Source organism: Mastigoproctus giganteus, chromosome 8, assembly GCF_048544385.1.
Source record: "Mastigoproctus giganteus isolate SK-2022 chromosome 8, ASM4854438v1, whole genome shotgun sequence".
NCBI classification, from domain to species: Eukaryota; Metazoa; Arthropoda; class Arachnida; order Uropygi; family Thelyphonidae; genus Mastigoproctus; species Mastigoproctus giganteus.
In genome coordinates this window covers 230,069,641-230,090,890 of record NC_143582.1, presented here as the reverse complement: position 1 = coordinate 230,090,890, position 21,250 = coordinate 230,069,641, and the positions used below count along the sequence as shown (strand labels likewise).

Genomic DNA, 21,250 nt, shown 5'->3' with positions numbered 1-21,250 from the left:
ACCATAATCTGCCACGCTGGTCCAGTGCAGGTTGGCAGATTGACCGTATTCAGCAGTCAGGGGCTTGAACCCCGGTCTACTCAAAGATCGTGTGCTACTGCACTCCCACTCCTGACCACTTGGCTACGGAAAAAGTAGACAAGTGCAAATGAAGGAGTTCACTATCAAAGAATACAAAAAAGATTTCAAATTCTGGAAGCTTTTGAAGCATGCAAGTCTGCTGAGATGTGGATAAAGTTTTCAACAACTACAAGCATATGTATGAAGATTAAAGAAAGGCAGTGAAAGAGGATGCGGTTATCGTGGATCGAGCGCATGGGTTCTGGAACCGTAAATGGCTCGAGAGCCTACGCATCTGTTCATCCGACCACAATATTATGAATAGGGACAGAGGTATGCGTATGCATCCTCTGTTTGAAACTATCATCCTAAGTACGGATGAACGGTTTTGCTTAACACGTTCCAGTTCAGACCATGTGCCGACTGCACCACGTGTATAGGTACCGTGAGCCTGTTATATATGGACGTGCTGCAGGAAGTTTTGTTACTGCTGAGGAAGGAAGCCGATGCTTCCGAAAGCCCCAGAGATCTTTGTCGTTTTTTATCGCTTTTAATCCGGTTTATTTTAGTGTATTTTATCTCAAGGATTTTATCACAGTTTTAATGTTTTTTACATGTATATAATTTAATTTAATATAATAGCAGTTTTTGTAAATATTTTATTTTAATATGTAAATATTTTAGTTACAGTAAATACTTATTCTTATGGTTGGTGTGTGAGCTGATTTAATGCTAAAATATGAATTTTCCCAACCTCAGGCCTTTTTCAGGATATTCAGGAGTGCAATGTAGCCTGCTAAAATATTTTAATTAAATGTAATGTTTTCTTTGCTTAGTTTATAACTAACTTGAATCAGAAATTCATTTTTATTATCATTTGGTATAAATAAACAGAAAAAATTGTGCTTAATTTTCATTGCATATTTTCATTGCTGTGGGATCAATTATCATACTTTCTGTTAATAGCTTTGAATAGTACGAATTCATTTAATACGATGGTTTCGCAGGATTCATTATTCGTACTAATTGAGACTTTTCTGTATTTGAAAATTTTTTTCCCCTATTTTCAATTAATTAATTAACATATTAAATTGTGTTTGACATATAGATTGTTTTAATCATGTTTTGTTAGCTTATTTTTAAATTTAGCTAGTGATTTTGTAAATTACAACTTATTATTCAAATTGCTAAATCTACCAGTTTTGGTGCAATTATCATAACACTATTTGCGCCAAAGTAGTAATGAAGAGGAAAAATGGGGTTTAATTGCAATCAATAAGTAGCTGAAAGGTTATAATCATTTTTTGAAGGATAAAGTTGAAAGATGGTTGCAGGATAAATGTGGAAGTTTGAATTCAGCCAGCAAATTGTTGATTGTTGGAACAGATTTCCATCTGTTATGGAAGTGGATGGTTTGAATAAATTCTAGAAAAAACTAGAGAAATTCTTGGAGGGTATAATGGATGAAATATGTATATATATATATATATATTTTTTAAAGCTATATATATATATATATATAGTAAAGAATAATTGTATTAAGAAGCTAATTGATCATAGGGGTGGAATGTGACCGTACGAAAAGGAAGATAACATAGCTTATGGATCAGGGACACTGCATTAGCAAAACGTACCCTACAGCCATAATTGTGTGTATGTGTGTGTAAAAAGTATATTGTATGTAGAAATGTGAAGAAGATTTTGATTTAAACCTATTGAATATACAATATACACTGTGAGCTCGACTGAATGAATAAGGAATGTAGCAATATGTGGTAGGAAGAAAGAAATAGACAGGAAATTAAAGATAAGTGAAAAGGCGATCAAAATAAGATAACATTGTAGTATCTGTCACAATCTCAGTGTCATCGTCAGAAGTCATCCACCGAAATTATGAAAAAGACTGCAATGTTCTTGCTGTTTTCGACATGTTCTGTGTGCTGTGGTGCACGTGAGCTGTTGCCACCTATTGAGAACGAAATATTAAGATTATTTAAATTTTGCGGTAAGAGTAAGGTCTAATAGATTGTGCCAGTAAAAGTGGTTAAATTATGTAGTACATGGATGATCTTACAGAAGCAAGTGAAAAGAATTGAAAAACTGAAAAAAAAAACTAAAGTAATGAATATCGGAATAGGCAGGAAGAAAGGGTCTTACTGTTACTTTTGTAAAACTGACCAAATGATCAAGATGGTGGCGTGCTGTATATTTGTGTGGGTATGCTAGTGGCTCCTAGCATTAGGTGTGAAAAAAAAAAAAAATATATATATATATATATATATATATAATAATTATGGTATGTTGTCTATACAATCTATACAGACACCATACCATAATTATTATAATTTTTTTTTTTTTCACACCTAACGCTAGGAGCCGCTAGCGTATGACCTCTGATGATACTGAGATTGTGAAAGACACTGCAATTTTATCTTATTTTGATCTCCTTTTCACTTATCTTTACTTTTAATTTCATGTCTATTTCTTCCTTTTCTTCTTCATAACATATATCGCTACATTCCTTATTCATTCAGTCGAGCTCAGTGTATACTGTATATTCAATAGGTTTAAATCAAAATCTTCACATTTCTACATACAATATACTTTATATTGTATGTAGAAATGTGAAGACTATATTTATATATATGTGTGTGTGTGTGTGTGTATGTAAATATTACGAATAATAAAAATTAAAAATAATTAAAAATATTTATTTATTCTAAATTTGTATTCTAAATTATTTTTACCATGTGGCTTCTTACACGTGCTCTTTGACATACAGAACATGTCAGAAACAGAAGTAAGAGTATTGTTCTTTTTCATAATTTTGGTGGATGACCTCTGACGAAGACACAAATTATGAAAAATACTGCAATGCTATATCCACATTGGTCGTTGTTTTTTCAAAATTTGCATTTTGTTTCTTTTTTTATATCGTTACACTCTTTTTATATCGTTACATTTTTTCTTTTCCTTTTTTCCACCCTTTGTTCAACACATATATCGCTACCAGGATACATGGTATTTTCATTATTAGCACTAGTTAAATTCTATATTTAAATTCTATACTTATATATATACCTACTACATTCTACACATAACAATAAAAATAATTTTATGTATATATTAGGGTTGTAGGGTACCTTTGCTCTTGCAGTGTCCCTGATCCATAATCCATATTATCGCACTTCAAATCCGACTTCTCTATTTATTTTTAATTTTTATTATTCGTAATATTTATTATCCTAAGCTTTATCCAGGTTGAGCTCACGCCACCTAGAACAGCTTATATACACTTGCTATTTCTTTTTTCTACCCGATATTTATATATTCACCATCTTATCCTATTTATTTTTAATTTTTATTATTTGTAATAATTACACACACACACACACACACACACACACACACACACACACACACACACACACACAGTTGAACTTCCCTATAACAAATTCGATAAATCCTTCAAAAAATTCGTTATTATAGAGAAATTTCGTTATACAGAGTATCTTTTTTATTAGAAATTATCTAATCAGAAAATGAAAACGAATCTACATTTATTTTTAATGTATTTTATTTCAAAAACATACTTATTTAAATTACGTTTAGACAATTTTTGCTGGTAAATATCACATTAAATCTGTAATTTTCATTTGCACAGTACAATTAAAAAATTGTCTGATTCTCAAAGAACCTCACATTTGTTCAGAGCATTAAAAACATCAGGAATAATTTTAACAAAACTATAGACCCATACAAACAGTTTTAAAAGCGTTAATCATTTCTTCGCGAGTTGGCTTTTCTACGGGTTGTTATGATGCGTCTTCGGCGTCATCTTTAATTTCTTTGTGATCATGGTCGCATCTAACACTGTTTAGCAGTATTTCATCTTCATTTGGATGTTCTGCTGTGATCTACATAAACATAACTATCCAGTGTTATTTCATTTTCGATGTTTCCAGAAGATTCTAATGTCCGAAAGTTTTTCAGTTGTGAAAGGGGCAGTTCATCTTTTTCGTCCAGTCGTTGTTCGACTTCTGTATTCAACGCAAATCCCGCTTTTGAAAAACAATTTTGAATACTGTATTTAGTGACATCGTTTGTCCAAACTTTTGCCAGTTCAGAGATGCAATCTCTAAGGTTAATTGTAACCTCCAAGTTTCTATTTTCTGATAATGCATTGACAATCTTCATTATTATTCTCTTTCGATAATGAAATTTAAAATTTTTAATAATGTCTTAGTCCATTGGCTGAAGTTTTGACGTTACATTTGGTGGTAAAAACAAATTCGCACTTTTAAGTTTGTCAGAAATACTGGCAGGATGTCTGGGCAGTTACCAACACGATTTCCTTTTTTCTTTTGTTATACGCTTGTCTAGTTTTAATATCCATTCTTCAAAAATATCACTTGTCATCCATGCTTTTTTATTAAAAGGTGTAGTCAACTTCCAAAGATTTTGTGCCTCTAAAACATCTTGGGTTTTTGATATTCTGATGACAAAGTCTTAATTTTTCACTTCGTGTCATATTTGCTCCAACTGGCACAGTGATTCTTTCTTTGCTTTGTTTTCCACCAAAACATTTTATCATCCTTAAAAGCAAGTGTTCTATTCGGTAAACATTTAAAGAAAAAACCCATTTCGTCAGCATTAGAAACATCTTTTCGCTCATATTCTTCCAAAATCTTCTTTAAGGTATTGTTCCTCCAACTGTTGCAATCTTCTTCACTTACATTAACACTTTCTCCACAAATAACCTTTTCTGCAATTCTGTGGCGCGTCTTAAATTTATCTAGCCACCAAGTGCTCGCATTAAATTCTGTATGTCCAAGGGACTGCAAATTTCAGAGCTTGTTGCTTCATTATTGGGCCCGATAATGGGATTTATCAAGTATCATTTCGCCCATTTTAGAACAGCTTTATCAACATCTTCATATGAACACAACATAATTCGCTTCTTGTCTGTTCCTCCTTCAATTGCATTTAAAATTGATTCTCGATTATTTTTAAAATCGTAGATAAACTGCTTGCAGATATGCCATATTTCTCCACAACATCTTTTTTCTTAAAACCCTGGTCAATATCATAACAATCTTTGTTTATCATTAATACTTTCAAACACTTTCTCTTCGACATTGTTTTCGCAATTGTAAAAATTACTGGACTGCAGGGTTTGTTTGTTATTTGGTTCTAAGGAGCATTAGCAACTAAGGCCATATTGCTCCGGGTATATGCGGTGGTCATTCCTTGACCTTTCCGCATCCTCTGTATTTGGTGGTGAAGGGCTCGAAACCCGGTCTAATCAAGAAGAGTGTGCTACGCACTGCTGCTCCTTCCCACCTGGCTACGGAGGCGCCTACTGGACTGCAGCTCTTGCCGATACATACAATGCAAACTTCGCTGCACTGGCCATATAGTGAATTGTTAGTGTAGGTACTGCCTACTCAATGACGTTCGCTTGCCAAGTCAACAGTATCACTCACTTTGAAGAAATATATACGACTTTGTGAATTTATTTTATTCCGCTTTCATTCATATATACACGAAAGAAAATTTATGATTAAAATGTATGCTGTACGTTACTTTTCAGAAAAAAAAACAAAAAAAACAAGAGCATATAGCCTGTGATTGATGACGAACGAAAAAAAAAAAAAAATCATGAAAACCATCTACTGGGGGTCCAGTTAGACGAGAACGGACATATCATATAATGATTGACATAAAGGTCACGTGGTACAGTTGAGGTGAGAAGCGAATGTCACTCAGTAGGTGTTACTAAAATCCGACTATGTTAGCATTCTATGTATTGCATGCTGAAGCATGCTAAAGGTCTACCGCAGTGAATTTCGCTTTCCCCTGAGCCAACATCAATTTACAAATCTACCCTATTTATCGTAAAGTTTACGACCACTTAACCTAATCCATTTGGTTTAATAACTGTAACAAAAATGAAACAAAGACCCTACTACGGGCGTCAACGGCCACAAGTGTTCACTAAAAGGGTGATTATTTAATTCCAGATGCTAATGCGAAATTTCGGAGGGAAGGAGGCAGTATATTTGAGCGGCTGTTTAGCGGGAAATGCTTGAAAATCTTCAAAAACGCTTTTACTAATTTTTTTAAAAATTCGTTATAGAGAGACTAACACTTCGTTATATGGGGTTAATTTTACATGTAATTTCGTTTCAAGGTGCAATGTTTTGCGAAAAATTCGTAATATAGAGAAATTCATTAAATAGAAGTTCGTAATAGAAGAGAAGTTCCACTGTTTTTTATATACACACACACACTTACATACATACAGTCCATTCCGGTTATTTGGAATACATCGGGACTAATGCATTTTGGCCCGATTAAGCGGCTGTCCCAATTATCTGAAGTTTCACGTAAATAGTTAAAAATACAATGTACACCCCTCCCCTTTACAGTCGATTCACTGTACAGTCAAATCACGTTACGACGAACTCACCATAGTAAAGTGCTGTACGATGTGTGGTAAGCGCCGCTCAATGTGATCACATTTGTGAATTGAATTTTCTTTTAAACAGTGATTCGAATTAGCAAAAATAGGAGGAATATTATCCACAGGCTATAAAAGCAAAGATATATTAAGCACAAATTTACCCTTGATTACCTTACCAATTAAAAAATTAAATGATACATGAAAATCGGAAGAATATGTGATAATCGGAATAACATAATATAATAGCGTAGCTTAATTTAATTTATTAATCGGAATAATTAATATGTACATACTAACTAGTTGACATTTCTGTTCACTGACATTTGTGGGTGGGAATTAAAATTTAAAACAGTAAAAAGATAAGCAATCAATAACAAAGAACACAGCACACACAAATTGCAAGTAACACGATATGCGCAAGTGAGAACGGAGTAACAAGTTACAAAGCTTTAAAAATAGGAATGAAGAGATCTGAAAATTAATTTTTTTATGATTGAAGATTTCATGGAAGTGTAAACACATTTCACCACAATAACCCACAGAATTCCAGCTATCAGTATTATCGCAAATTCAGTAAGATCGAGTTTACTGTCCGTTTATGATAGATTTCACTAACAGAAAAGCCCAATAAACAGGTGATTGCTAATTGTTTTTATTGTTTTATGGTTGTGACCTCCAGATTCGGTCAGAATCAGACTGAACTACGTGGTACCGTCGGAGACAATCGGAGGGTAATCTCCAGTGCTGCGGTCTCCTGCCCCAATTAAACGGCATGCTGTCCCATTTAAGCGAAGTAAACCCTGGCTATTTAGCATTAGCATTAGTAGAGGTATTTGATGCAAGATAGCAAGCTTATGCAGCATCAGCCAAAAAAAAAAAATAAATAAATAAAAAATAAACACTTCACCCCTCTGTTCGTTCGAAATACCTGTCCAGCTGAGCCTTAAACTTATTTAGGCTATCAACTTCCACGACAAGGGATGGAAGTCTATTCCACCAACCAACCACCCGCTTGCTGGCTAAAGGCAAATTTCCTCACGTCTATCCTACATCTGTCTTTTCTCAATTTTCTCAGGTGATTATTCTGAGCAAGAGGAAGAATCCCATCAGCATTGAGCATGCTCAAACCATTCAAGGCTTTATACACCTCTATCAGATCACCTCGCCGGTGCCTAGTCTCCAGACACTGTATTTGCAAAACTTAAGCCTTTCTTCGTAAGAGCACCCCTTTCATTCACTAATCTTGTTGCCCTTCTCTGTACTCGTTCCAGCATCTCTACATCCTTCTTGAAATGAGGCCTCCAGACCTGTATACAGTACTCTAGGTGGTGTGGCCTGACCATTGCCTTATACAAGGGAATAATCACCTCCTTATCCCTGCTAGAAAAATTCCTATATATCATCGACAATACACCATGAGCTACTCTTGCAGCCCATCTGCACTGCTCAGAAAACTTCATATCTGCCTGCACAACCACCCCCAGGTCCCTTTCATTCTCTACCACTGTCAGTGTAGTACCACAGAGTTGATATGTCGCTCTGGGGTTGCTGTTTCCCATATGTAGTACTTTACATTTGTCAATGTTAAACTTCATTTGCCACCTCGAAGCCCATCTGCTCAACCTTTCCAGATCCTGTTGCAGTAGCATAGTGTCAGTAGTGTCCTTGACAACCCTGCCAACCTTCGTATCGTCTGCAAACTTGGACATTAAGCTTGATATACCATCATCAGTATCATTTATAAATACAGAAAACAATAATGGACCCAATACTGAACCCTGAGGGACTCCACTAATAACATTAGTCCACGATGAGCAGTGTCCATTGATTACCATTCTGTCTTCTCCCCCTCAACCACCCCTTTATCTATAGCAGCAATTTGCCTCCAATGCCACACTGCTCCAATTTGTGCAGCAGTCTTCCATGTGCAACAGTATCAAAAGCCTTTCTAAGATCCAAGTGCATTAGCATTAGTAGAGGCATTTGATGCAAGAAAGCAAGCTTATGCAGCATCAGCCAAAAAAAAAAAAAAAAAGTAACATAAATAAATAAAAATAACCACTTCCACTTCACCTCTCTGTTCGTTCGAAATACCTGTCCAGCTGAGCCTTAAACTTATTTAGGCTCTCAACTTCCACGACAACAGATGGAAGTCTGTTCCACCTACCAACCACCCGCTGGCTAAAGTCAAATTTCCGCACATCTATCCTACATCTGTCTTTCCTCAATTTGAATTTATGCCCTCAGGTGATTATTCTGAGCAAGAGGAAGAATCCCATCAGCATTGAGCATGCTCAAACCATTCAAGGCTTTGTACACCTCTATCAGATCACCACGCTGGTGCCTAGTTTCCAGACAGGTAATATCAAAGTTATTCCCTGCATCCAGTTCTTTTGTGACTGCATCGTAGTATCCAATCAAATTGGTCAGGCAAGACTTTCCCTTAACAAAACCATGCTGTCTGAGCTATGACTGAAGTCTTGTCTAGATGATTCTGCAGTGCCTCCATTAATTTTCCAGGAACAGAAGTTAAACTAACAGGTCTATAATTGTGTCGCCCTTTGATCCTCCTTTGTGAATTGGGGTAACATTTGCACATCTCCAGTCCATGGGTACTTCCCCTGTGTCCAAGGAAGCTCTCATAATTATGGCTAAGGGTTTGCTTACTTCCTTTGCTGCCTCCTTTAATATAACTGGATATTTGGTTTTTTTGGATATTTCCTCCATTGGTTTCTGTTTTTTAAGATTTGCCCCAAATAAACGGCTGCCCCGATTAACCGATGGCCCAAATAACTGGAATCCACTGTGTATATGTATATTTGCAGAAAATATTTTTATTATTATTTAAAGTTATTGCATCAATCAGTTTGATTTAGCACTTGTCTTCAGGATATAAGTTGCCAACCACTCCTACACTAAAGTTGAATTTTAAATAATTTTTAATATTTTTAAATAGTGTAATAGAAATTGAATTTTTTTATTTTTCATAGGCCCTAGTATTGGCACCTACTAGAGAACTTGCACAACAGATACAGCAGGTGGCTGCAGAATTCGGACATTCTTCCTATATTCGCAACACCTGTGTCTTTGGAGGTGCCCCTAAAGGCAATCAAATTAGAGATCTGATGAGAGGTAAGAAATGGTCTTTTCTACAAGTTCTATATATTTTTTTATTTAGTTACACAAACTAAGTCATCAGTTAGGTTTACCATGGTAGATTGAATTAAGTTCATGTTAAAATAAGTTTTTACTTGTGTCATACTAACATCAATTATTTTTAATTATGTAAAGGGGTAGAAATTTGCATTGCCACTCCAGGAAGGCTTATCGATTTCTTAGAAGCAGGCAAAACAAATCTGAGAAGATGTACTTACCTTGTACTGGATGAAGCAGATCGTATGCTTGATATGGGATTTGAGCCCCAAATCAGAAAGATAGTTCAACAAATAAGGGTAAGGCTTTCAGTAATTATTGAATCACTTTTTATGCTAGGGTAATATGGTGCATATTTCTTTATTTTCCAAGTCTAATGAATTACAATAGATTACCTGTACAGCTTTTTTTTTTTTTTTAACTCCCCTTTCTCTCTCTCCTTGTTTATTCGACATTTTTTCCTTTTGATTTGACAGTCATTTTATTATTTTAGATGCTAGTAAGTTGAATATCCGCTTGCTTTAAAGGATAAAAGAATTTTTATTTTATAAAACAGAATTTTTAAAAAATAAAATAATTTTATTTTTATAAAATATTTCCTGGACTGAACATATCACGAATGTAGAGGTACTACAAAGAGCAGGAATGCAAAGAGCATTACTGAGGAACATAAGAGAAAAGCAGCTGAAATTTTTTGGGCACATCATGAGGAAGGAAGGTTTGGAAGAGATCATCATGACAGGCAAGGTGAATGGAAAGTGAAGCAGAGGAAGACAAAGAATAAACTATAATAGTAGTTTGACCAACTGGATGAATGTACGGAGTCTAGACCTGAGAACAGCAAAAGATCGAAAGATATGGAAGACCATGATCACCAATGTCCTTAATGGACACTGTACATTGAGAGAGAGAGAGAGAGAGAGAGAGAGGCTGATTGATTTAACACTTTCACCACCAACTTTTCCGACAACATTTTTGACCAAGTATTGAGTCAATCTGGATTGTAACGGGCAGAAACATTTTTGAGCTTTCTTCTCTCTGTGACAGAATTAATCAGCTTCTGGTTGTTTAACAAAAATATCCAGTTTTTCTTCTGTCAAAGTGAACGACAAAGTTTTAAAAGTAGGGTGGTTCCCCTCCATTTAGATTAATAATTAAAAAACTGCATATTTGTGTGAGGAAAGGTGAAAATGTTAATATATTATTTAGACTCCTCAATAGTAAATAATGAAGAAACAGCAGTTGTTACTTGTGGTGGCAATGTTTCCTAGGGCATATGATAACCTTTAATGCATCCTTGTTTTTTCAATTTAAATTTTGCAGCTTCAGCTGGGTTTTTTTTTTTTATTTTTTTATTTTGTTTGCTTATGATCCCTTCTGTTAGTTAGTTTGACATCAAGATCTGTCTCTCTCCCTCTAGCCTGATCGACAGACACTGATGTGGAGTGCTACCTGGCCAAAAGAAGTTCGGTCATTGGCAGAAGAGTTCCTTACAGACTTTGGACAAATCAATATTGGATCCCTTCAACTTTGTGCCAATCATAATATATCACAAATTGTTGAGGTGTGTGAAGAAAATGAAAAAAATGGAAAGTAAGTACTTCAAAAGTAGTGTTAAAATTCTTGTCTGCTTGCTTTGCTTTTCTGACTGGGCTTCTTTAACCCACTATTTAGTCCACTATTATATACACTTTAGACACTATTAGATACTTTAGTCCACTATTATGTAACCACTAGTTAGTTAACTATTATAATTCTTAATGATAAATTACATAATCCACAAAGCTGTTTTGTGAATTCTGATTGTCTTTAGGGGTCTACCACACTCATGTCATAAGCCTTTTCTAAGGTACTGTCTATACAAGAATACATAATTTTTCCATATAACTGAAAAAAAACTAGCATGGTTCAACACTCATTAGTAGGGCTCTTAATACCGGTATTTCGATATTTTTAATTTATGATGCTGGTATTTAAAAAAAAAACACACATTTTTTGCAATAAATTTTGATGATAATTAGGTGCAATGAAGTAAGGAAAAAACAAGTAATTACTTGAATTCACGTTTTAAATCAAACTTTTATTACAATAAATATTCTAGCAAAAATTACTAAACATTCTAAAAACAAAAAAATAAGCATCTGCACTACCTGTCCGAATAAAGTGAGCTCTTAAACTCAATTGTATTATCATTTAAATTGGATGTAATTTTGGTACATATTTAATTAGCGGCAGAAAATGTCGTTTTGGATTCTGTGCTGGTTGGTGCTTTGTACTAAGATAGGCGTAGACAAGTTGCAGTTTAACCTCCCTCCCCCCCTTATTCCCCATCTTCAAAAGATCTCATTTCCTTTTTGACATTTTATGACACTATATCCATATTAATGAAAGAAAGAGACTTTCTTTCATTAATATGAACGGTTAAGCTTGGTGAGGAAACCAAATCTAAGTTTGGGGGGGGGGTATTTATTTATATATTAATTTTTATTTCCCTGTACTTGAGTATTGCCATCAGTGGCCATTGTTATGATTTTTGCACAGCAGCTCCCCTCAAGCACTAAGTTAAAAAATGAGAATTTCCAGGAGCTGAGGGATATTCCCCCTCCCCTCCCCACAAGAGAATATATATTATATGTGAGCTGTCAGTTTCTCAAGAACAATGACACAAATATAAAACAAAAGCCATTTATTATACAAATTACTTACAATATATAACTGGTGTTCATTTACATTTATTCTATTCATTTTTCTCATTTAATCTGTTAATACATTGCCTCATTTCCATAATTTCTCTCAATTAACAATCTCAACTCTCTCTAGAGGTTCAGACACTAAACTAATTCAATCTCAATCACTTCCTCATATTTCTCTTAATCACCAATATCAATTCTCTTCACTACAGCAATCCATAAGTTTCTAACTTAATGCTGACAATTCCATGTGATCTCTTAATTTAGCAATATTAGTTTTCTTTGCAACTTCAACCAATGGGATTCCTTTGTATGGGTTTCTTCCACAGAGTGCAGTGATGTCTCTCTCTCTCTCTCTCTCTCTCTCTCTCTCTCTCTCTCTCTCTCTCTCTCTCTCTCTCTCTCTCTCTCTCTTCTTAGTTGAACTCTGCAGTATAGCTTTTCCAGTACTGTCTTATTTCGAGAACAGTTCCCTGGTAATACTGAAGGAAATTACCACAGAAATAGTAGAAGCCAGAGTACTATCTGACTGGCTTGTTATTCAACTTCCGGATTAACTTCTAGCACAAGAACGTGCCCGATAGAACCCTTCACTATATAGCTGGACACTCCCAGAACTACTACCGGAAGTCTGCAACCCCTCCGAACACAACCACAAACCCCTCTTTTGGTGTGAGCACCTTATTTCCTTCTCATTTATTTATTGACTTGATTGCAAGTTACAATTGCCCCCGGTACTACTTTTTTATATGCAAACCCCAGAGGGGTTTGCACACATTTGCATATCTCCCCCTATCTAATTTAAACCTGACTCAATCACGGTATTATTCTTTAAACTCACTTCTTCCTTTGGTGGGAAAAACAGAATTTTTCCCACACAACAAAATGCTTTCATCTTTTACCTCTAGATCATCTGTTCACGATACCTTTTAACTGCTCCATACCGACACCCTTTCCCAAAATGCACTAAGTGTTGCATCCTCAAGTAGTGGTGTAATAGAGGGATTAAACTATTGTTCAGGAGCTTTTCATTTTAACCCTTCCACACCTACCATACCATTGTTCACTATATTCCTTAAGTTGCACTACCAGGCTTACTGCCATTAATGGAAATATTTCCGTGATGATGTTTTCATTATTCCTTAAGTGCTTTGGCGCCTCCGTAGCCAGGTGGGAAGGAGCAGCAGTGCCGTAGCACACGCTTCTTGATTAGTCCGGGGTTCGAGCCCATCACCACCTGGGGGGGTGCTTTCATCTTCTCCCCTCCTCACCACCCCCATATCTTCAATTCTGGTGAGGCAAGGGCATGCCCCACTGAAAACTGGGGCTACATACTCTATTATACCCTTATTTCTGTCTTTCTCCCCCCAGCCTTCTGTTCCCCCTCTCTCTACCTACAAGCTAGCAAAAGCCTTAAAAAACTTAACTTACATGTCTAAATTACCTTATGCCCATAACTTGGCCTAGCAAAATCAAGTGATTCTACCCCTATGTTGATGTGCTTTTTTTTTTTTTTTTCTTCTTTTATAGGTCCTAGCTGCCAAAATCTCAGGAAATTAAGTGGCAGGACCTGTAAGAGTGAAACTAAGACTACTGGGTTCCTGGTCTGTCTCCACGGAGCTTAAATGGGGTAACATTATTCATCTGGTCATTTAACCCAGCGGCTAAATGACCAGGTGAATAATGGTACATGACACTACACATGAACAACTCCCACACGCTTTTAAATCTCTGGCATTTCCCAATGAACTGGTTCACCCACAATGAAAGCAATGCAGAGATGGGGGAAAACCCCTGGTGGAGTATGACAACAACACACTTTACATGTTGCTGTACTATCAAGGTTTTAGGCAGGTATGCTGCTGAAGTCATGCATATCATTTAAAAGTGCATGGGACAAATTTTTCAGTTTTGTTATCACATAAAATGGTTTTGTGAGTATTCAATATCAAAGCCAATAAGTCTGGAATACTTCCATAGATTTCTGAAGTGGGAAAATTTTTAAGATTTGGAAACTTAAGCAACAGTGATTTGTTGAGTGCAGTTTGCTGTATTCCATAATTAATTGTCGAGACCACGTTATGTCAAGGATCTGGGTATATTCTTACCATATGTACGACCTATCCAAAAATTTTATTACTTCATACAGCATGTCCCACTCACTTTTTCTCACTATTGAATACACCATGAATTGTCAAACTAGTAGAGTAAGCTTATCTGGAAAAAGATCTAAACCTCCCAAACACTTCCTAATTCATTTCACAAATATAAAAAAAGGTAAAGTGCAGCCATTATCAACCCACTGCAGGATGGAAGCCTCCTCAACAATTCATGTTGAGGGAAATGGACTGCCACGCTGGTCCAGTGTGGGTTGGCAGATCGACCGTATTCAGCAGTCAGGGGCTTGAACCCCGGTCTACTCAAAGAGCGTGTGCTACTGTACTCCCGCTCCTGACCACTCAGCTACAGAGGCCTTTTTCACCTTTTTTCACAAATATACGTGGTCTCAATTCTAATCTCAATGATATCCATTTCAACTAGCAGTCTGCCAAGCCCATTTACTTTTTCTAACAGAATCTCAGTTATCAATTGATTCAACTACTGTTCATCTCAGTTACCCAAAGTATTCGCTGTATGATTCTTTCCGCCTCAAAGGTGGCACTTGTGCATATGTCCGTTCCGATATTCCCTGTCAGAGACTTGGTAATTTGGAATCTCCGCTTTACGATCTTCTCTGGCTTAAAATCTCTCTAGCTTATTGTGTCAAATTCATCTGTTGTCTCTACCGTTCTCCCAACTCCACTAATCACTTGGAGTTCTTTGACTTCCTCTCTTTGCAACTTGAATTTCTCCAGTCGAACTTTCCTTTCCTAGGCACCTCCGTAGCCATGTGGGAAGGAACAGCAGTTCGTAGCACATGCTTCTTGATTAGTCCGGGGTTCGAGCCCATCACCACCAAATACAGAGGATGTGGAAAGGTCAGGGAATGACCACCGCATATCCCGGAACAATATGGGCTTAGTTGCTAATGCTCCCTAAAAAAAAAAAAGTCCAACTTTCCTAGCAGTGAAGTAATTTTCCTTGGTGATTTTAATGTTCACAACTCCAGCTGGCTTCTGTTTTCTAGACACACCGACCCAGCTGGTCGAGATGCTGAGGCTTTTGCAATTACTAATGACCTTACACAGATTGTTCATTTACCTACGAGCATTAGCATTAGTAGAGGCATATGATGCAAGAAAGCAAGCTTATTCAGCATCAGCCAAAAAAAAAAACAACCACTACTCCCATTTCACCCCTCCGTTCGTGTCGGACATCTTAACCATAAGGATACCGGACATCCTAACCATACATACAACATGCTTGATATTTTTCTCACAAACAACCCTTCTAAGTACACGGTCGAAGTGAGGGTTCCTTTAGGAACCTCAGATCACAACTTGGTGATTGTTTCTTTTCCAATGGAGCCTTTATCTCGTGGCTATTACCAACATCATATTGTTTGGCATTACAAGAATGCAAAATGGGATGACCTGCGAGATTTCTTTTCCTTTGCCGGATTACTGTTTCAAAACTTCTGGTGTCAACGTTTGCTCTGATCGTGTCAGTGAAATTATTCTTTTAGGAATGGAATCCTTTATCCCACACTCCACTTTAAAATCTTGTCCTTTATCTGAACCTTGGTTTTCCAATAAATGTGCTAAGGCTGTTCAAGAGATGAACATTGCAAATAGTAATTGGCTTGTTTCTAATTCTTCAGTTTCATTTTCTGCCTACACCAAAGCTCACAACAATTGTAAGGCAGTATTAATCAGTCCAAACTAGAGTTTGAACAGGCTAAGAGTAGAAAACTTGCTTCTTGCCCTAATGGTATCCAAGCATTCTGGTCTCTTGCCAAAGCTATTGGCTGCAGTTTTTGCCCATCTCTGCTCTCACCTCTGTCCAAACCAGATGGTTCTATTGTGACTTCAGCCAAGGATAAAGCTGACCCTGCTAGCATCCCATTTTTCTTCCAACTCATGTATTAATAATCTGGGAAAAACACCTCCCAGCATGTTCCATTCAATGCCTCCTGTGGTCTTCCATCAAAAGAAAGGATGTCAGAAGGATTTTGAGAAATATTGATGCTAAAAAAGCTCCTGGTCCTGATGCATTTCTCCATCTTGTTCTCAAAACCTGTGCTCCTGAACTTACTCCTGTTCTTTGTCGCCTTTTTTCACTTTCTTATTCCAAAGGTATTTTTCCTTCTGCTTGGAAATTTGCTCATATCCAGCCAGTTCCTAAAAAAGAGTGACAAATCCCTCCCATCCAATGATTGTCACATTGCAATTACTTCTACTCTTTCTAAAGTAATGGAGAAATCAATTCACTGCCAACTCTTAAACTACCTAGTAACCTTCCTCCTGATCAACGATGAATAGTATTGGTTCTGTCAGTGTCAATACACTGGTGATATTCTGGCTTATGTTGCCCACTTATGGACAAATTCAATGAAAAAGTTCGGTGAAACACAAGCAATTGCTCTTTACATCTTAAAGGCTTTCAATCGGCATAAAGATCTTCTAATCAAGCTTCCCTCTTATGTTTTGCCAAGTGTTTTTTTTTTTTTTTTTTTGTGATTAGTTATCCAGTTTTCTCTCTGATTGCTCACTGAGGGTGATGGTAGATGGCTGTGTCTTCTAACTTCTCCACTAATCCCGGTGTATCCCAAGGTTCAGTTCTTTCCCCCCACTCTTTTCCTCTTGTATATTAATGACTTTCTTCCATTGACTGGATATCCTATCCATAGTTTTGCCGGTGATTGCACATTGCATTCCACTTTCCATTTTGAGAAACCTTGCCCTGCTCAATCAGCTTCAACTCAAATCTGCTACCAATTCCTTAAATGCCGATCTCCAAGTAATTCTCCAGTGGGGCAAAGACAACTTAGTTGATTTCAATCCTTCTAAAACTCAGTCTTGTCTTATCTCTCGCAATTAGGATTCTTCTGCTCCTATGCTTATATTTGGTGACACTCCGATTTCTAGGCAAAACGATATCTCTTTTCGGAATTACCTTGACTTCTAATCTCTCTTGGCACAAGCACATTACAAATATTGCTTCCTCTGCATCTAAAAAACTTGGTTTTCGCTTTCGGCGTTACTTTTCTTCTAAACAGCTGTCCACTCTGTACAAATCGCAAATGCACCCTACCGTGGAATATTGTTCCTACATCTGGGGTGGTGCCCCCAAATCCTCTCTCAGGCTTCTTGATTTCATTCAGAAGAGGGCAATTAGGTTAATTAATGATTTATCTCTAACAGAGTTTCTCCACTCGTTTTCCCATAGACGTACTGTTTCTGCTGCATGTCTCTTCTACAGATATTTCCACGGGCACTGTTCTTCTGAATTGGCTTTTATAATTCCCTCTCTCTCTCTCTCTCTCTCTCTCTCTCTCTCTCTCTCTTTCAAAACAGTCCGAACACGTACCGCCACCAGCCAACATCCATTTACTGTCCAACTTCAAACTCGCAGAACCAACTTTTTATCTTCCTCGTTTATTCATTCAACCGCCGTTTTCTCGAACAACCTTCATACATATTTCCTGAAAATTCCTGAAAAAAGTCTACAGAAGTTAAGTCCAATGTCAACAAATATCTTCTTTCGTCTTCTCAACCTCCAACCCATGCATGGTACTAAGTAGTACTATAGGTTCTAATACCTCTCGTGTTTGGGGTTTACATAAAAAAAAAAAAAAAAAAAAAACCACACAGTCATTCTCCATGGCTAGATCATGTCATGTTTGAGAGAGATCCGCAAACATGTCGCAGTTTGCAAATTTTTTAGACTGTGATGCATTGGAGAATCGTCCCCTTCAGTTTTTACGCGAGAACTGAAGGGGACGGTTCTCCAACGCAAAGCAACATATGTAAAATAGCAAAAGTGCTCATGCGAACCACAGCACTTTTGCTATTTTGCACACATTGCTTTGCTGCTCTTGTCTGGGGCATGATTTCCATTTAAATACAATATAATTAACAATAAAAATTTAAGGGATTTATATATTTAATTTATTAATAAATTAATTGTATTAAATTGTATCTATACTAAGCTAACAAATTGCTACTACAGTGCTATGCATTACGCTATCTAGTTTTACGTTATACCTTACGCCAGTGGTCTCAAACTGGCGGCCCCTGGGCTGCATCTGGCCCCCGAAGCAATTTCACACGGCCAGTGAATACATTTCAATTATGTATTTGTTGTAAATACGGTGCTTATAATTTTAGAGACATCGTGATATGGACTGAGCTTATGTGTGCGACTGCTATTGAAGGAAAAACAGATAGAATAAATAGGTTGGGGCTTTGTCTTTGTCACTGTATGCTTGTATGCCGTCCACATGACTGGGGTAAGGTGGGAGAACTTTCCACGTCGATACAATCAGTAAATTTAGTTCGCCAGCCAACAGTTGGTGGCACTTCAGTATTCTGGTGTTTCCGTTTTTTTCTATTGAGTTGGTACTTCTGACATATATTTCCTTGAGTCATTCACTAGTTGGTTAGCTGGATGCACAGCTGCGCAGTTCATATTGCTATATAGATAGACAAACTAGCGTACGGCCCGTCAGCTGCTTTCAGATCGTGCATTCGGCCAGCATGCAATTTGAGTTTGAGACCACTGCCTTACACTATTTTGAGATATACGTAATGCTGATCTGGATCAATACTACACAATGGTGGCAAGTTTCGAACGGTCCAAAATTTACCGATACTAAGTAATAACCCACAAAATCTCTAAGTTCAAAATAAACTAAGTATCGTAACTATGAATATTAAGCTACTTCTAGAAAATAAATTAATATGCCAATTTATCAATCAAATGGTAAAAAATTAAGAAAACCTATTAGCTGGAGCTGTCAGAAACTTCACCTGCAACAAGCTAATGTCGTTCCCACTCCCTGCATTGTTTTTAAGCACCAGTGGAATCATACATGGTTAAACCCGTGTGCAATTTACATTTTTAGTGTACTCTGGTATGGATAATGCATTCTTTGCTGCTTTTTCTGTTAACTTCCTCTCTGCCCCTATTGTTTTTGTTCTTTTATTTGATTCTCTCCTTCCCCATCTTTTGATTCAATTTCTTTGTTTGATAATTTGAAATTATAATTGGATCTTAAATAAAATTTCAATTTCTAATTTAATTTTATAATTAAACAAAGTATTTTCTGTTCCTTTGTAATTTTAGTTAGTAGATTCTGCTGCATAATGTTATTTTTATTGAGCCTATTGATTGGCACTTGTCAACATGCAATACATTGTTTTCTGTTGACCTGTCATGATTGCTCACATAAGGACTGCAAGAGAACCATGGTTCTTTTGCAGTCAGCAAGCCACAACAGAAATGTTAGTTTTTGTGGATTTCCAGTGTCAATTCTTATGCATTCTTAAGTTGGGTGTCTGTATTAATCCATTGATGCAGTGGAAGAGGGAATCCTTGCATGTTTTCAAGCATGGATCATACTTTTTTAAAAGTATACTGTGCAGTATTAACGTAGCTCCTTGCTTGCTTGTCGATTCTTTATCATTGATCCCCCCCCATTAGTTAATTGGAATTTTATTTTCCAATGTTTTGCTTGTATATAGGTAGCATTTAGCAATTCTTCAGCATTATTACGATATGCAGCGATTCTTTTACATTATTTTACTTTGTAAATCATTATTATTATACCATGTTTAATTTATATTTTTTAGTATAATACACATTGTTTTTTTATTTATGAATTTAATTTTGTAGATAGCCATTGTGAGAAAATAGATGGTTATGTGAGAAATGTGAGAAATTAGATGGTTATGTGCAAAATGTGTTTAATATATCCAAATGAGTAATATGGTTTTTTTAAAAACAGATTGATACAGTTTCTTCAAGAGATTGCTGAAGAGAAAGAAAACAAGGTAAAGGAATTGCTTGATTCTATTGCAAACTTGCTTGTCATTTAACAAAATCTTAATGAAAATTTATAATTGTGAATGTATGATGAAATATTTTAATTATTAATTTTATCATAATATGAATACATAGTATTCAACTTACCATACTAGTGAAGCTCTTAATTACTGGTTGTTTTGAAATATATATTTTTAGCATTATTTATTTATTTATATATATATATATATATATATATATATATATAATGCTCAGAGAACTTCATGTCTGAACATATCGTAATACCCAAGTCCCTTTCCTCCAATATCGGCTTTAGTTCAACCCTATCAAGTGTATAAGTTATTTTAGGGTTACTGTTCCCAAATGTAAGACCTTGTACTTTGTCGGAATAAAGCATAGCTGCCAGTTTTCTGATCATCCTCGAAGTCTGTCTGGTCACTCTGAAGCAGCTCTGCTTGGCGGTGATCATTAACTACTCTACTGATCTTGACATCATCTGCAAATTTAGACATAATGCCCTCTATCCCTTCAGTGTCATTTAAGAAAGTCAAAAACAACTGTCGACTCAATAGTGATCCTTGGGGAACCCCACTTCTTACATTAACCTAAACTGAGGAATAACCATTAATCACAGCCCCCTTCCACCTGCCCTGAAGCCATTCTGCTATCCATCTAAGAGTTTTCCATGTGATTCCAGTCTGTTCCAGCTTATAAAGTTACCACCCACGTGGAACCAAGTCAAATGCTTTGCTGAAATCTAAATAAGCAATGGCAAAATTATTCCCTAAAATCGATACATGATTTACCTTGTCAAATATCTAACCAGATTTTCCCTTTTGAAAACCATGCTGTATATCTCAGAATTCTATTTCTATCTAAATGATCCTGAGTTCCACCTTTGATCATTGTCTCCATGATTTTCCCTACTATTGTATTGTAAAGTATTTGGAAAGCT

The 21,250-nt window shown here is 36.3% G+C and overlaps 1 protein-coding gene across 2 annotated transcripts in view; it reads left to right on the top strand.

The window, feature by feature from the left end:
• The window catches only part of LOC150082407 (putative ATP-dependent RNA helicase DDX17), a 151,212-nt gene that overhangs the window by 67,835 nt on the left and 62,127 nt on the right, over window positions 1-21,250 (top strand). For both annotated transcript variants that reach the window (XM_090379269.1, XM_090379270.1), the window contains exons 6-9: window positions 9,517-9,658; window positions 9,818-9,978; window positions 11,100-11,272; window positions 20,258-20,303. In XM_090379269.1, the coding sequence (XP_090235395.1) occupies window positions 9,517-9,658; window positions 9,818-9,978; window positions 11,100-11,272; window positions 20,258-20,303 (522 nt within the window). The remainder of the gene's footprint in view (window positions 1-9,516; window positions 9,659-9,817; window positions 9,979-11,099; window positions 11,273-20,257; window positions 20,304-21,250) is intronic.